Source organism: Sturnus vulgaris, chromosome 6 (assembly GCF_052056855.1).
Source record: "Sturnus vulgaris isolate bStuVul1 chromosome 6, bStuVul1.hap1, whole genome shotgun sequence".
NCBI classification, from domain to species: Eukaryota; Metazoa; Chordata; class Aves; order Passeriformes; family Sturnidae; genus Sturnus; species Sturnus vulgaris.
Genome location: NC_142248.1, coordinates 26,954,999 through 26,972,446, shown reverse-complemented (window position 1 = coordinate 26,972,446; position 17,448 = coordinate 26,954,999). Strand labels below are relative to the sequence as shown.

Sequence of the window (17,448 nt, the reverse complement as noted above, 5' to 3'; positions counted from 1 at the left end):
CTCTGCAGAACTAAATGCTGATTGGCTGCGTTGTTGAGGGGGGAGGCTGAGGCATGAGCACCGAGACGCCACCATCTCCCTGCGGCCCGGCTCACACGCACTAGCTCGGGTGTTTCCGTCCCCCCCCGCTCGGGTGTTTCCGGCCGCCTCGCTCCGGCCACGCTCGGGTGTTTCCGGCCGCCCGCCGAGCCGTGCCCATGTCGGACGCGCTCTCCGCCAGCTCCCGCTCCGAGCCCCTGGACGGCGATGCCGCGCCCCGGGGTCCCGCAGGTACGGCAGGGCAGGGGGCAGCCCGTATTTAGCATTGGCCTTCCGGGGAGAGTTTCCTTTACGTGGTGGGTTTGCTCGTTTCTGCCGGAGAAGCTGTGATTCCGGGTGGCAGCTCCCTGCGGTGGCAGCGCGGTGCCCGCTGCGGACAGCAGCGCCCCGGGTGCCGGGGCTGAGCGGAGAGGGGCGGGCTATGGTCTCTGCGCCACTCACCTGCTCACCTGTGCCTGGAGCTGCAGCGAGAGTTCCTCCCGTGCAGCGGGAAGAGCGAGCAGTGATGGAGGTTTGTGCTTTCCCCGTCTAGCCGGGAGTTGGACTGTGCCGTGGGCTCCGTGCCCCTGGGCTGGAGCTGTCCCATTCCCGCCCTGACCCTTGGGAATGGCCAGCGGCTCCGAGGGGCATCAGCAACCTGGAAAAGCTGGAACTTGTCCGTGCCCTGTTCACTGCCTTAACGGGATCGGAGAGAGGGCTGTGTACCTCAGTCGTATGGGGTCAGAGCTTTCCCTGAGTTCAGGAGCCGTCTTTATAGACCGTCCTTTTAGCACTGACCTAGGAGTTTCCATCTCGTCAGTGCCCTTTGTGAACTGCTGCATGATTGCTTTTTCCAGGGCTTTGTCAGCTCAGCTTTACATGATGAAATTTGGCCTTGTTCTGTCCTTCTAAAGCTAGAATTAGTTCCTGAATGAACCCTGCTTCTGAGCATGGCTTTACACCAAAAACGTGTAGGTTTTTGTTCTCCCTTTCGTAGGGTTGAGGCCATTAAAAATCTTTGTTCCGCAAGGTTCTAGACACAGCTTATAACACGAAAAACTGGTTGGCACAGGTCTTTGTTCCACAGCTGTGTGACCTTGTCAGTATTTGAGTGCTGGCTGCAATTCTTTTCCTGCCAGTGTATTTATTATAAACACCAGTATTTATTTCCCTTTCTCTTCCTATGTTCTGTTTGTTGTTAGAAAATGAAGACTCAGCCCAAAAGACAGAGGTTGCAGATCAGCTAGTTGATTCTTTGGAATCCAGTACTTCACAGAGCAGGTAGGAAAACCTTTTTGTGTGTTGTGGTCCACATGCATGATAGTCTGTTTCATTCCTGTGACCTCTTCCATATGGCAGTTTGGTGTGTGCAGGTAAAAAGAAGGGACTGGAGACTGAACTCTGCTTTGGGACAGTATATACCAGAATCAGTATGGGAAGACTTGTTTTTTACAGGCTTTAAAGTTGTTTTGAAGATTATGAAATGCAGTTCGTGGCTCAGCTATTCAAATCACAGTCATTCAGCTTGAAAGGAACCCTGTGTGGTTTTATAATCCATTATTAGAACTACTACATTTTCAGGAGGAAATTTTCTATATCCTATCTGAAGGATACTGCCTACTGTCTGTAAATCTGGTGGAAGCTGTACAAGAAAATACTTTTTACTATTTTCTTGACAGTGTTTTATCTTTTTTCTTTGTCTCTCCATTAATGCTGCTGATCAACCCTATTATCAGATGTTTGGCTTGTTGGTACCAGCTGGGCATGTAGTGTTTGTGGCCAAGTAATTTCATTGGTTACATGCACTAATACTGTGCAGTGCAGTTTCATTTGCCATTATACATTTGTTGCACAGGATACAATTTCAGAAATGTGTGAGTTAATTACAGTAGCTAAACGACAGCTTCATCCAAAAAAAAGCAAAAATCCAGGAAAAAAACCCCACCATCAAACTACCCTTCTTCCCAAAACAGCAGTTTGATGCCATCTTGCTTTGATGCTGCTGACCCCTCTATCAGACTTTCTGACTTTAAATGAGTTCTTCCATCTTTTTATTATAACCTCTAATTTTCTCTAAAGAGATTAATACACACTGTGAGCAAAAGAGCCAAAGTAGAAGATGGATACTTGTGGACATTACCTATTAAATTTGTCTTAATTTAGATCTTCTTTGAAAGGGATGGAGATAGCCCAAAAGGTTTGTGTGAGGAGGAATCAGCTGAACTCTCGTCAGTCTGCTTGTAAACCTTGTGTAGCTGTTCCTAATATTTCAGTGAGATTCTTAGGTGTCAGTGGTATCTAGAGGAAAAAATTTCCAAATTGTAAGCTGTTGTGTTGATGGAGAGCTTTTTGAGCAGATGTGTGCACTTATGGTAGCAAATGACCAAAGAGCCCATCTAGGTGTGTTCATTCAACTACTAAACTGAAATGCAAATAGGCTGGAAAACAATAGCATAGAAGTCCAAGAATTCTTCCTTTAAAAAATTGTTCCTACCAAGTGTCCCTTCTTATCTTGTCCATCTGCTGCCACTTTGTGAACCTGCTATTCATTTCATTAGATTTGTTCTTTAAGACCTTCTGGTCTATCGTGCCAATTCTAGGAAAGGAAATCACACTGTTGAGAGAATGTAAGTAAAAAATGGCTTTTTTTCTGGATAAATTCTGTAGTGCCATAGAAGTAACAATTTGAAAACAAAAGCTACATTTTCCCTGATCAGGTCTGCTCTGTGGAAGCAGAATATGTGTATATTTTATTTTGCTTTTAATTATTTCAAACTATACTCATAGTCTGTTTCCTTGCTAATGATAATATTTCTCATTTCTGAAAGGAGACATTTGAAGAAATACATTTTTTTTCCACTAATGCTATGTTCTCATGTTTCTGATCCTCTAAAGCAAGGCAGTTGACATTGGTTTTATAGTGCTGTGAGAAGGTTTTGATTTTCAAAAATGCAAATATTTCTATTCTTATTTAATACTAGGTTGCTTTTCATAGACATTTCACATATGTAATGAGAGCATTACAGAGGACATTCTTCTGACATCTTATAATTTGGGACTCTAAGTCTAGCTATAGACAACATGCAGCAATTTTTCTCAATATAATTTAGAAGAAAACCCTCAGCAGAGAATAAATGCCAGAGACATTTTCTTTCTTGCCCATTCTTTTCCTGGTGCATATCATTCTTATTGTTTTAGCATGTCCACTTTCTTTTGTTACAGTGCAGTACTCGGACCTCTTTGCTTAAGCTATTGTGCTGCCCATTGTATGTCTTACTGCTCACTTATCTGTGGAGTGTATTTCAATACGGCAGAGAGACAGACACTTGGGTGCTCCCTGTATCTGTTGGGATTGCTAGTAGGAAAGGCATAATGGACCACTTAAATAGATGGCATTCTCAGGATGGCTGTCAAAATTGAATTCTTTCACTGATCCAGTTGACCTCTGAGGGAGTATGCAGATGCCGTGCAGTAGCTGGCATAAAAGAAATTGTCCTTTCTTAGAAGAAAAGTTGCTACTGATGTCTGTCCTTAGTACAGTGTTGGTGAGCCAGCATGCTGTGAGGTGAGTGCAGTGAATTTCTGCCATCTAAAGGATGGTAAATACAGGGTATCCCACTGAAGCTGCTCCCCCTGGCTCACGTGTAAGGTAATCATGCCGAGATGGCAGGACTGAGGTGGGCAGGGGTTCTTTGTCCAGTTGGGAGGTGCTGACCACAGAAGCTTGTTCTTTCAGTTCATTTGAATTTGAGTTCCAGAGCAGTGATTCCTCTGCTGGCTATGCCCTGGGTGCTGAATTGTACTGCTGTCTTCCTCCAGAAGGTCACAGGCTTGGGCGCACCTGAGCACAGGCACAACAGAGCATTCGAAGGAAGAAATTGGCACTCTGGGGGACCAGAAAGTGGCTGAACTAGAAGAGAAGCTGCCTGACCAAATCCGATCTCTCAGAAAGGTAGATGGATGTTTCTTTCGTCTGAGAACAAAGACAGAAGTGCAGCAACAGTTCTCCCACCCTACTACTGTGCTTGCTGCAATGGGACTGAGGCTCTAAGGCTTGTGTTAAGATAAAAGTAGTATTAATATAGATTCAGTAACATTTTGTCCTGTACATTAGTGGGAGATAAGTGATGTCAGTCTAATTTGAAAAATCGCTCTTGTGTCTTCAGCTAGTCCTTGCTTCCTTGCTCACTGAGGCTTCAAGATAATTCTCACCTTCTGCTCTTATCTAGTGTTTCTGGAAATTCCATTCTTGCAGATTTATGGAAGAGGGAACTGAAAGTCCCTCGTTTCTTCTTGTGAGCAGCCAATTTGTTTGCCTTACAGATGGAGTCAGGAAAACCTGTGCAAGTGACACTGAGTTAAGGACCTTTGAGTTTGCATATATGAGAAGAGAGGTCCTAGTGAACCAGATGAACGTCTAACCAGGATGCAGCAGTGACAGTTTGATTGTGGCTGTAGTCTAGATGCACACAGAGCTGAAAGAGAGATTGTGTGTTGGGAATTATTTCCAAGAATAGTTAGCTAAATCTATAAGGCTGTTGCTTTCTTGAGGGGTGACAATTAACTCCGATGCAAGTGCAAAAACATGCCTGCCCAGGACTCCTGGGGAGGCCAAGGGGAGTGAAATTTGTGATACTAATGCAGCATTTGACTTCAAAGTTCATTACTTTGGTGCAGTGGGGGAAACAATGCTGAGAGTTGTCTCAGAGCTAGCCTACACTAATAATAGAAGCTTCTGCAGATCTGACTTGGTTTTATAAAGATGCCTGAGTTACTAATGAGTTGTTTCAAATCTAGGCAGAGACTTTTTATCCAGGATGGTCTTTGTGACAATGTTTCTTACGTGCTTTGTGCAGGAAGCTGTTCCATTAACCAGCTACCATGTACCTCAGGGAGTAGGGGATATAGTCATGATTCAGTCAGATCACACTGGTGCTGTGGATATCCTTTCAGCTGAGCTGGAGACTGCAGACCTTCTTGGGGAGCAGAGAAAAGGTGAGTCCTGAAGGCAGAACTCTTGTTGGGGTAATTTTCTAAGTGCCTGACCTGGCTAGAAGAGCAGAGACTGTTCTGGGGATACTTCTAATTCCAGCTGGAAATTTGGGCTCCTGGCTAGTGAGAGGAAAAATTTCACATCTGAGGCTTTTGGGAGCAGGCCCCAGAATGCAGACCCCTTACCAGAAATAGCTTCACCATTTTCAAGTAACAGTTTGTCAGTAGTGAAAAGTCATGCAAGCCTGTGAAATTTTCCCTTGTCTCAGCTCAGCCTCCCCCTCTGGCTGCACCCACCATGTGGACCACTGAGAAGATGAAGGAATTCAAAGCTAAGATGGGAAAGGAGAAGAATGGCCGGATGGTGGTGAAGCGAGGCGAGGTGGTGACAGTTCGTGTGCCAACCCATCCTGAGGGGAAATGCATTTGCTGGGAGTTTGCTACAGATGACTATGACATTGGGTTTGGAGTCTATTTTGACTGGACCACAGTTACTAGCACTGCCATTACTGTTCAGGTCAGTGACTCCAGTGATGAGGAGGATGAAGAGGAGGATGAGGAAATTGAAGGTTAGTGCAGATCTTATAAAGGTTAATTTGTGTTGCTTGTTGCCATGTTGCTTAGAGTATCTGTCAGATGCTGTAATTTTCATCTACTTTGTTTAGTCAGCCCGTTTGCTATCTCTGCAGCCTTTTGGGTTCTTGGTTAGAGTGATAAGAAAGCATTTGGCCCTTTCTGCTTCAGCATATGTCAGTGGCTGTCCTCTCCAAGAGCATTCTTAAAATTGAACACATGGAAAAATAAAATCAGAATTCACTCATTCAACTTCTAGCTGATAAAAAGGTTAAAGTCTGAAATTTTAACCCAACTGTTTTTGATAGACACTCAGACTGAGAAATTTCTGGTGGTGAGTGGAGCAAGATTTTGTTTTGAGGTGTTGGGGTTTTTTGTTTCTTTTTTTGTTGTTGGGGTGGTTTTTTGGTTGTTTTTTTTTCTTTTTGGTGAGGTTTTTTTGTTGTTCGTTGGGGTGGGTATTTTTTCTTTTTGTTGTTTTGCTGTTATTCGGGGGGATTAGTGGTTTTTGTTGGTTTTTTTGGTTTTTTTCTACCATGTTTGCTGTCTTTGTCTACAATATTTGCTACCTGTGTCACTGTATTTGGGAAACACACAGTAATGTTGCCTGTTCTGTGGCTTCAGTATGTGTGACCAGTGTATCTGGGAGGTTCATGTCTGAATTTTGCAGGCCCTGTAAATAGAGGTAGGTTCCTTTACAAGGAATCTTTTTGGAGAAGTGAATTGAGGACATAGACACTATGAGGTAACAGCTAAGAGCTTTCCTGCCTCTCTTTGCTTCAAGTCTATATCACATGACTGCTGTTGTGTGTGTAAAAGCAGTGAGGTGTCTAAAAGGTAAGCTAAAAAGAGAGAGGAGATTGGGCTGGCATGATAGTAAATACAGTCCCATCAGTATTCCCAAGAGAACTGGTACTTGGTATGACCTTTGTTATGATAAGGAAGACTGGACTTTGTGGGAATTATTTGCAGAAAGGTCAGAGGAGATGCTCTGGGTGATGCTACCACAGTTAGTTTTCCATATAGCTGCATGTCAGTGTTGCATTCTGCTCTTGTTGGTCTTTTTCTGGATTATGTAGTGGTTCTGACCTACTTCCTTGTCTCTTCTCTCCCATTCAGGACTGTCCCCTGTAGGTGATGTGGAACGGGGTTCCAAAAGCTACCTGCGGAACCGCTATGGAGAGATCACGCCTGTGTACCGGAGGAACAGCCATCGGGAGGTACAGGCAGGCAGCCACCAGTACCCGGGCGAGGGCATCTACCTGCTGAAATTTGATAACTCCTACTCTCTGCTCCGCAATAAGACTCTGTTCTTTCATGTCTACTACACTAGCTGAAGAAGAGGGAAGGGGCAAGGATGGCAGGCAGGTGATGGTGAGTGTAGCAGGCTGCCACCCAGCCCTGGTACTGCCTGACGGGCACTACTGTGTGACAGAACCACGGCACAATTCTGCCAGCTCTTCTTTGGACAGTAACTGGTTTCTCTGCACACCCTTCTTCCCCGCTGTCCCAGGGAAGAAAGGTAGTTGTGGCTGCCTGGTTGTTCCCAGGCAGCTACTTTCTCTAAAACTCTGCTCCATACAGGCGTTGGGCTGGTCCTTCACATCACAGCTGGCAATTGCCCAGAAGCCACGTTCAGGTGGTTGTGATTCTGATCTGTTGTGCTGGTACAAAATGAAGTGAAAATAATCTGTTACTATTTTGTGAATATTTTTCCTAACTCTCCTGCTGCGCCTGCATCACTAGAGGGCAGCTGTTAGCTTCAGTGAGCCAGAAGCACAGCTGGCTTATCACCTAGCCAGGGTAACCCCATCACCTACCATCGCTACAGTCACCAGCAGTCAGTGCTTCCTTCACTCACATGAGTGGGTGGGAGTGCAGCTGGCCAGCAGCAGCCCATGCTGCAGTGGCTTGGCAGTGCTACAACAGGTGGACCCCAAATAGCAGTCACAGCTCATGTTTGAACATGGGGTGGGAGCAAGGTGCACACCTCATAGTCCATAGGAAGGCTTTTCTATAGATTAAGAATTGGATGTTGCATCTGTTGACTGTAGGCATATGTAGATGATTAAAACCTCAGTGATTACCAGAAGTTTTTTCTGTAATCCAGATGTGAAGCAGAAGACATTACTTACTGTCATGCTGAATGAATACAAAATGGTTGGAATACAACCAATAAATAGAGAGGAAATTTTTCTTTGTAGCAGGATGTTGGTTCACTGGTATTGCAACCATATGTAGCAAGGAAAAGGCTCCCAGAGAAATGCAGTTTGTCAGCTGCTACTGCTGTTGCAAAGATATCATTAGAAAGTTCCTTGGCATGTTTCGGTGACCAGTGATGGTATTAGTTATCACCTTCTGCTTACGTAGTGGCTGAGTTGAACAAGGAGAAGTTAATCCATCAGAGGAATTTTAAAACGTATTTATTTGTAACTGTTGTTTATTTTAACACTTTTAACTTGAAATTGTTCTCTTTTCTAAGAATACTGCTGTATTTACATTTTGATACCTCTTTGCAGAGACACAAGATGACTTTCCATGGTGATACTAGAAAAGTTCTGAGTTTTATTTTTAAATCATCCAGGTAAAGCACCTCTATTTGGTCCATTCCTTCTATGGAGAGGAAATGATGGACAGAATTATTTGGGGTAATTAAAGCCAAAGATTTTGCTCTCATAGGAGGGCTGCATATTTCCTATTAAGAGTATATTGTAATGCTGTAAAATTTGCTCTATATTCAAGCTTACTTTTAATTATCTCTGCTTACTGATTCACTGCTCCGGAGCACTTAGTAGGTCAAAGTAGTAAGAAAGGAAGCAGTCAGTCTACAGTAGAGCAGCTCAAGGTGGGAGCAGGAGGAGTGGAAATTGGAAGAGCACTGCTTGGAGCACAGTGGCTTTCTGGGGAAGTGGACAAGGAGCAGCATTGTTGCTGCTTTGGGCCCTGAGATAGGGAGAAACCAGTCACCTTCCTCAAAAGAGAGTGTGTTCACCAAGGTGGGGGGGAACTGCAAAGCTGCCTTATTCAAGCACAGGGAGACAGAACAGTACGACAGAACTGAAAGAGCAAGATGCTCTTTCACTTAGCAGCTTGGAGAGGGCTATTCCTTCCTTTAACCTCTCATGGATGAAATTAAGAATCACCCTGTGGCCTTTCTACAGCACTTGAATTAGGCCTGAGCAATTTAGGTAAGGTGTTTGGATATTTTTTTCATCCTTTGTCTATCAAGTTCTTAGATATTGTTCATGGAGTGACACATTTCACTTCTAACAGAGAAGTAGTAGTATGTTTGCTGATATAAAACATCAGTTTAACAACATTTCATAGTTGATGTGTCATGTGTAGACTAGGGAATGAGAGGCTGGAGAGCAGCACTGCAGAAAGGCATCTGGGCATCCTGGTTGATGGAAAATGGAACATGAACCAGCAGTGCCCTGGCAGCCAGGAGGGCCAACCCTGTCCTGGGGTGCATCAGGCACAGCATGGCCAGCTGGGCAAGGGAGGGGGTTGTCCTGCTCTGCTCTGCACTGGGGCAGCCTCACCTCGAGTCCTGTGTGCAACTTTGGGACCCACAAGAGAAAAAAGATATTAAGCCATTAAAGACCATCCATAGGAGGGCCACAAGGATGTTGAAGGGTCTGGAGGGGAAGCATGTGAGAAGTAGTTGAGGTAACTTGGTCTGTTCAGGCTGGGGAAGAGGAGACTGAGGGGAGACCTCATTGCAGTTTACAACTTCCTCACAAAGGGCAGGCAGTGACCAGTGACAGGACTCAAGGAAAGGGCATGAAGCTGAGTCAGGGGAGGTTTAGGTTGGGTATAAAGAAAAAGTTTTTCACCCAGATGGTGGTTGAGCACTAGAACAGGCTCCCCAGGGAAGTGATCACAGCATCAAGCCGGACAGAGTTCAAGGAGTGTTTGGACAACACTCTCAGGCACATGGTCTGATTGTTGGGATGTTCTGAGAGAGGAGCTGGACTCAATGATCGTGATGGGTTTCTTCCAACTCATCATACTCTATGATTCTATGAACCTTTTGTTCTGAGTCACTGGAAAACACCTTAAAACTATCTATGATCACACAGGAAATACTATGGACCAATGCCAGAAGAAAAGTTGCACATAAAATACAGAAGTTGGTCATGTCCTAGAACACTAAGATCAGCCACATACATGTGTGGTCAATGCCAGGGTTCTTCAGTCTGTTCTGCAGCCTCTGGGAAAACTTGGTGGTGTTGTAACTCAGAGGTGAAGTTCTGCAGGACTGTTGAAGGAAATAAAAAATAGGAATTACATTTTTTTAGAGGTTTCACTAGGTTGTTCCTTACATTATTTTTGATGTTGTTAATTTGGAAAAAATACTTTTGTTCATCTCTCAATGCGTGTCAGGCAAATGTTTTTGTAAAAGTGGGTACAAGCTTAAATCAATCTGTGAACTCCAAATTGTCACAAGTTTATGGGATTTCACTTAGTTCCATTACCTAAAAGACTGCATCAGGTGGAACTTTACAGTAGAGGATTAGATTAATAATTTTCTTCAAACAGATGATGTAGGTAGTAAAAGGTATCAACAACAGGGAAATGGCAGATTTATTTAGTAAATGCTTTAACAACACAAGACAGTCTCTGAAAATAAGGTCAGTGCTGGAATTAAGGTCAGTGCCAAATTGTCAGGAGATGGGACTATACTTCTTTTCCAGCTTCAGTGGGTCTTATGAGAAAGAGGGAAAAGGGTCTGTATCCTTACAAATTATGGTCTTTATCTGTCCATCTGATATGCACTGTAGCAGCTGATGTGAAGCAGGAAAATCTGAGGAAGTGCAATAATTCACATTCAGATAGAAATTGCAGAAATTCTTAAAAATTTCCGAGCTCTTCGGGCCTTTAGACTCAGAAAAGTGTTTAAATAACTGGTTTTAAGAAATGAGATTTTTTATGGGCTGTTTTGTAAAAGAAATAAAAAAAATTAATTAAAAGTTTATTTACACTGTCATTGCTAATAACATCTGAATTATTGAAACCTCTAGAAACACTCCAAACACAGTAACAGTTTCATTATGTTTTGCACTATTCATACCCATATAGTAAAATAATTCCTTAAAAAGCTGATAACCAAATCTAGCAGTAGCAGTTGAGTATTGTGAAGATACTTCTGTAGCTCAGGCCACCTGATTTATTTATCCCATTCTACAACTGACATCATCCTTTCATAACAGATTCTGGTTTAAAGAAGAGTTGAGTTAGAAAAGCAAATCACAAGCAAATCTGTTTGGAGATTTTACTTCCCCACCCTTTTTAAAGTAACCCATGCACACACAGCCCCACAGGTACAGCACCCCAGCATGTGTAACCTCTCTCACACAGCCCTGCAGGTACAGCAGCCTGGTCTAGTTGAAGGTGTCCCTGTCCATGGGAAAACAGTTGGAACTAGATGATATTCAAGGTCCTCTTCCAATCCAAACCATTCTATGATTTTATGAGTAAATGTGACAATAGTTTAAGAAGATATGATGGCAAGTGTACTTGTTTGCTGCATAGAGGGCAGGGTCAGACAAAACTGTCAGGGAGACCCTCTGCTGAGTCATGACAACCAGAAAGGACCCCCCTATTTTTTAAACTCCCTTCTTCAGGGGAATTTAGGTGTGTGTCTGGATCTAGACTTAGTGCCAGGCTTGGCCAGCAGTTTACATCTAAAGGATTATGTGCATAGTCAATCCTGTATCTCAGCTAAGATTTCAAAGTTTTGTATGCTATTAAGCACTTAATGAGAATTCCTTAGCAAAGAATCTCTCAGTCTCAAGAAGTGAACCCTAAGAGGCATCCCTAGTCAAGTGGAGATCCTGGAGTGCAGCATACTGCCATGCAGGAGAGTGTAACAGGCCTTGGGCTGTCCACTGTCTAGAGTAAGATGATTGAGTTTATTTATGAAATAAAAAGTCATATTTCTATACAGGCTGTATTTTGGGTTTCCTTGTGCCCAACTGGCCGTAAGCTGTTGAGCAAGACTTATGGCCCTTAACTATTGTGTTCTTATCTGTCTTCTCAGAGTCCAGCTTAAGCCAGATACAGGTCCTCCCAACCACCACTGGTGGCTGGCTATTGCTCAAGCAGAAGTGGGAGGGGAGAGCACACTAGTACCCAAGGCACCAAACAGAAGAAGATGGAATAGACCCTTCAGTCTGACCACATTGCCCCACTCAATGATTGCTGTTGGTCCTTGGCTGTGAGATCTACAGAACCCTGTGTGTGTGTGCTGGTTAACATATTATGCCCTATTTGGTACCTACTCCACTTTCTAATTAGGACTTGTTTATGTTGAAGGGAACTCTGACTTGTATGTACATGAGATATTATGTACATGAGATATTCCAGAATTATTGATCCTTATCTGCATAGCTTGTTGCAGGCTAATGGGTTATCTCCATTTAAAACTATACTGTGGCCTCCCTGTTGCTAGCTTGCAGCTACTTCCCTCTTCTGTCTGTTGCTCATAATAAGGTTTGAAATACATTTTGTCATGTTTTAAAAAATTAGCAAGGCCTGCCTTATAACCAGTTTGATCCCTTGCTGACATAGAGATAGTATGTGCCAGTTTTCAGGCCATTAGTTAATGGCTTTTGTTAAGATAAATTGCACTGTAGATGGCAAACCTATTGTTCAGTTCTTGCTTTCTGAAGCGTGGACCAATTTTTAATAAGGCTCAGGTCACTCTTTTGGAACTGAGTCCATCCACCTGGTCTCACTGACTTAAGCCCAAAAGCAGCATTGAATGTGGAATGTCATCCCAATGACTGTGTGCCCAGCCTGCCCACAGACAGGCCTGCTGCAGTAGAACTGAAAGCATTTGGTGTGTGTTGTTTCACTGCTTAAGTTTCCCAGAAGTATCCGGTATCTATTATGAACACAAGATAGTTTTAGGAATATTTAATCTTCAGGAAAGCTTCGCAGTTGTACAAGATAATTCCTCTTTTTTTAATTTTCTTGTATTTCCACATTGTGCAAGTATGTTGTTTCTCAGGTATTCAAATAGCATTCATTATCAAAGTGACAACTTCTTTTTGGAAGGATACACAGCTTTTATTATTTTTCTGATCAATCCAATAGCTTGGCTGTGTGGTTAGCAATTAACAGCAGCAATTCCCATTCCACATCAAACCCACAGTTGTTTCAAAGAAATAATCTTATTTCGCATGTGTAATTTTTTCAGTTTGGTATATTTCCTGGATTTGTGTTCAATCCTGCTTAGCTGGCTTAGGCAGTTATGGAAACCCTTCTTATTTAGAGATCTTTGGAATTAGATTTTGGGTCAAGAAAGAAAAATAAAGTTTAAATGCAGTTGAACTTCAGAGAGGGAAATTAATTCTCAGGAAAGGAAAATTTCTTTGTTTCTGTGGAAGGAAGATTTCAAATAGGTTTTTAATATATGTTTCCTTTCCCTCTAAATTGTCTCTAGAAATTCAGAAATCTAAATCAAGGAAGAAGCTTCTTTTGCATTTTGGGTTTGCTTTTGTGAAAGCACAAAATTGTTTTCCATTTTGTTTTGAATATAATTTAGATCTAAATAACATTTACATGTTCAGTCAGAGATATATCCTGTAGCAAAGGACTTGCATAAATATTTGTATAAGTGTTTAGTTATAGTAATGGTACTAATCTTTTGGACATTTTTTATGTCAGAGAAGGTAATATGCTGTCCATTGTTTTATCTTTTTGCTTTAGCTGTAATGTAGCAGCAGGAGTTTAAAATGTATGTGTTTTATTGAGAACAGAGAATTAAAATTGCTTAAATCAAGGACCACTACTGGTACTGCTTACATAGACTCTTTGGAGGCCTGTAATACATGTTCTCAGGAAAGGTTACTGGTGTCAGACACAGGCTTGTAGCAAATTAATGCTTGGGACCCATTTAATATGAACAGGAAATTGAAAATGTGTTAAGAGGAAGAACTTAGTTACCTGACTTCAGGTGCTAAGAAAGTCGAGTTACTATGCACTGAGTCTAGAAGGCAGCCACATGCCTTTCTTTGTGGCTCTACCCTGTAAGCTTGTCTCCTTGTACCTGTGTGTGCATGTAACCTCCATCAATGGCCTGCAGTGGGTCAGTTATTGTGGTGCTAGACCTGGTGAGGTGAATTTGAGGTAAACCTTATTACAGGTCTAGCTGCTGAAAGATTTTATCCTTGTGGGGAATTAAGATAGAGAATAAATCCCTAAATTAGTTCACTTTCATCCCCACTGCTTATACTCTTCCTTCTTGTCTCACTACCCCTATTAAAGCCACTCTACAGAGGATTTATCACAAGGTGCCTTAGGAACAAAGAGCTTGTCTGAAATAAGAACCATAGGTGTAATTAACACAAGAGATTTCTTCTTATTTCTCTGCTCATTTGGGCAGGAGGGGTGGTACTTGCAGGTACAGACAGGGAGAGTCCCTCTAGGCTGTTCCTGGAGATCTAATCTGTTCATAGACCGCCTTGTTGCTGTAAAGTGAGTTGTACAATGGTATTTGAATTTCTTGGTGCCATACATTCTTTGCCTTCATATGCTGCTGTCAGATGTCTAGGAACATCAGAGGACTACTGACACTAAACCGAAGGACCAGAGGAACACCAGATAGACATAGAAGAGTGTTTCTTATGGTCATTCATAATTTTCTCTAAAAAGTGTTGAAATCAGAGTTGTGAGTGGTGTGTGCTTATGCATATTGAGTGTGGATGAGAGATCGAAGCAACGAAGTTTTTTGTTTGGGTATTTTTAAAAAATTTCTACAAGTGTAAAAGAAAAGACTATTTCTCCTTATCTCGTATCTAGAAAATACTGGATGTGACAATTTCATGTAGACACTGTCTACATGAGAATGAGAACTTCACAACTGGCAGAATTAAAAACTGGGAACTGATTGTGTTAAATACATTGCTAATTAGACTGTGAAAGAAGACAGGAGTTTAGCAGGAGTCACAGTGCTAAGGCATTTATCTAAAGAAGTTGATTTGCAGTAAATACCAATTAAATAAAGTTTTAGAAGGTATATGAAACAGCAGAGTTCAAATGTATTTTTCAAGGAGGAGAGTTTTTTGGGGGGATAGTCCACATTTGTCTGGAGAAAGTCTCTGGCTACTTATTCTGAAACTGGTGCTGTTGCAGCTGAAGGTGCATCAGGCCAAGTGGATGGAGTATTTGAGTCCCCTTGGCTTTTTTAGGTTCCATTCTGGACTTCACATGTTGCTTTCTCAGAATCATCATACATTAAATGTAGCCTGTATAGGGAAAGGAGAGAGGAAGAATTTTCTGATGCATCAGTGAGAGTTATCTGTTTTAAACCCATCTGGACTGGTTCGTCAAGTCCCTCGGGCAAGAAGCAGGATGCCAGAACACAAAATTCAGAGCTAAGGAGACATTGCCAAGTAACGACCTTGACGTTTAAGAACTGTGTTTGGAAATAATAAATAGCTGTAGATGGCCTCCCTGCAACTTCCAAGATGCCCTGGGGACAGCTCTCCTCAGAGGGAAGCAGGCTACTTCCCACTCACAGCTTCAAGCCATTAGCACAGGCTTTCGATGGGGAGCAGCTTGTAGCTGGTCATACCTTTTTCAGGCCTATGTTCTTGTGAACTGTGATGGTTGTTCGTCAGTCCTTATCTATGTGATGTGAATATTTTTGATGTCCTGTGATTTCAAAATTGAGTTCTCAGCGCCAAGTGTTTGCTTTTCATGTGCTCACCAAGAGGTGAGTTTTAAATAGAGAATATTTTAACAAAATGTGGCATTGGACTCTTTCTGAAGGGCACGTTTGAAGGCTATATTTATAGTGTACTTGCATTCCTTCTACAATTGGTTTGTATTGTTTATATTTGATGTTGTGGTTGATTTGTAATAATATATTGGAACTTACTCCCTTTAAATAAACTTTTCACTATGCAACCAAGAATTTCGTCTTCTGTTTAAGGCAAGTGAATATCTTGATATGAAAATTCAACTACAGACCTTCCAACAAAACCAGAATGCAGTTAGTTTTAGAGCAAAGAAAAGGCAAATACACAAAATATACTTCACAGTGTACAGGAGATTCTTATGCAAATGGATAGGAAAATGCTTGTGATGATGGTTCCAGCCAGGAAATCTTTTGTCTGTAAAACGACTTGCTGCAATATTTTTCTTGAGATGGTACTCAATGCTTGGGGAATTGCAGAGGAACAAGCAAGTAGCCAAGCTCATATAATGGACATAGGTAGAGTTTGAATACTTTACCCTCCAGTTTTTCATGCTGCTACTTGTCACCTCCATTTGCAGAGATCCCCTAGCTTCCTTGTTACTTCAGCTTTCAGTCTGGAGGATTTAAAAACATCTCTTCAGTTACCAAATACTCATTAAATTGTCTAGAGAAAAGTGTTTGCCCTTCACAGTTCCTCACAGCTGCTTTGCCCATCAGCTTTATCATATCACAAAGGCTCTATTTACATGTCCTGAAAGAAGCACTTGCTGGTCAAAATGAAGACTGATGCCTGTAGTGGGAGTCATCTTTTCTCACCTATCTCATTTTGAGTTTGGCAGGACAAGTGCTGCAGAGGTTCAATTCTCTGTTTTAGTCTGATGCTCCCTTGGAGCACTTTTATAAACTAATTGATGGGCAGGAGCAATCATAAACCAAGCTGATCCAAAGGATAGATGATTCTGCCAAGTTAAAGATGTTTCATTGCATTTTGAGACCACCAAAGAGAAACAGTGCTACAGCTACTTTATTACAATGCACTCAGGATACATCATAGTGCTTGGCTCAGGCATACAGTCAAGAGGAAAACTAAGGAAAACAGTGGAGATGGAGGGAAGTGATGCAAAATTTCACATTAGTTCTTCTCATCCACCCCCACTCTGCCACTCCCCTTCCCCCTTCTGTAACTTTTGTGGATGGGCTGCAGCAGTAACACTGATTATGAGGTGCTCTGTGAAGGCCTTGCAGCAGGCTTTGTTGCCTCTGCCAGGTAAATGGCTCTTCCCTGTTTCAGGTGAATAGGGAGAATATTGTACTTTGAATGCTGAAGTCCTGTCATTGCTTTTAGTAGTGTTTGATTATCAACAGCAGTTTTAAGCTTAGCAGATCTCATTGTTATACAACTATCAGTTACTCAATGGAGCATCTGTAGTAACACACACATACACACGTGGAATTACTGTTTAAGGAGTATCTGCCACCATCCTACCTTCAATATGAGCCCTGACTGCAGAGGAAGAGAAGCAAGATTCACACCTGCTCTTTTTCATGAAGGCTGCAAGAAATGTATACAGATGCCATCATTTAGGAATCAGCAAGCAAATTATCCCTCTCTGGAAAGGGTCATGTGGCTTGGGCTCTAGAAATGGTCAATGTCTGGAGCACAAGTTCTTTGAAGAGTGGCTGAGGGAGCTGGGATTGTTTAGGCTGGAGAAAAAGAGGCTCAGGCTTATCACTTTCTACAATTACCTGAAGGAAGGCTGTAGCCAGGTGGGAATTGGCCTCTTCTTCCAGGCAGCCAGTGACAGGACAAGAGGACATAGTCTCAAGCTGTGCCAGGACAGGATCAGGTTGGACATTAGAATTAATTTCTTCACAGAAAGGGTGATTATGTACTGGAATGGACTGCACGGGAGGTGGTAGAGTCATAATCCCTGAAGGTGTTTAAGGGAGGACTGGATGTGTAGTGCCCATGTCTAGTTGATGTGGTGGAGTTCTGTCGACAGCTGTTCTCGATGATCTCAGAGGTCTTTTCTAACCTAATTAACTCTGTGATTCTATAGAAGCTAATTTGCTACGAAGGCAAGGCTGGTGCCGGCTTCGAAAGTCCTGAGCAGCCGGCCCTTCTCCCCGGACCTCCTCGCGGTTTGGCAGGGCCG

At 42.6% G+C, this 17,448-nt stretch overlaps 1 protein-coding gene across 1 annotated transcript; it reads left to right on the top strand.

Moving 5' to 3' along the window:
• Positions 1–163: 163 nt before the first annotated feature.
• Positions 164–15,508, top strand: TMED8 (transmembrane p24 trafficking protein family member 8). The gene is made up of 6 exons (XM_014869806.2): positions 164–270; positions 1,221–1,299; positions 3,838–3,970; positions 4,875–5,013; positions 5,280–5,579; positions 6,703–15,508. The coding sequence occupies exons 1-6, from the start codon at positions 198–200 to the stop codon at positions 6,918–6,920; spliced, it is 942 nt and encodes a 313-aa protein (XP_014725292.1). The 5' UTR covers positions 164–197; the 3' UTR covers positions 6,921–15,508.
• Positions 15,509–17,448: the final 1,940 nt, after the last annotated feature.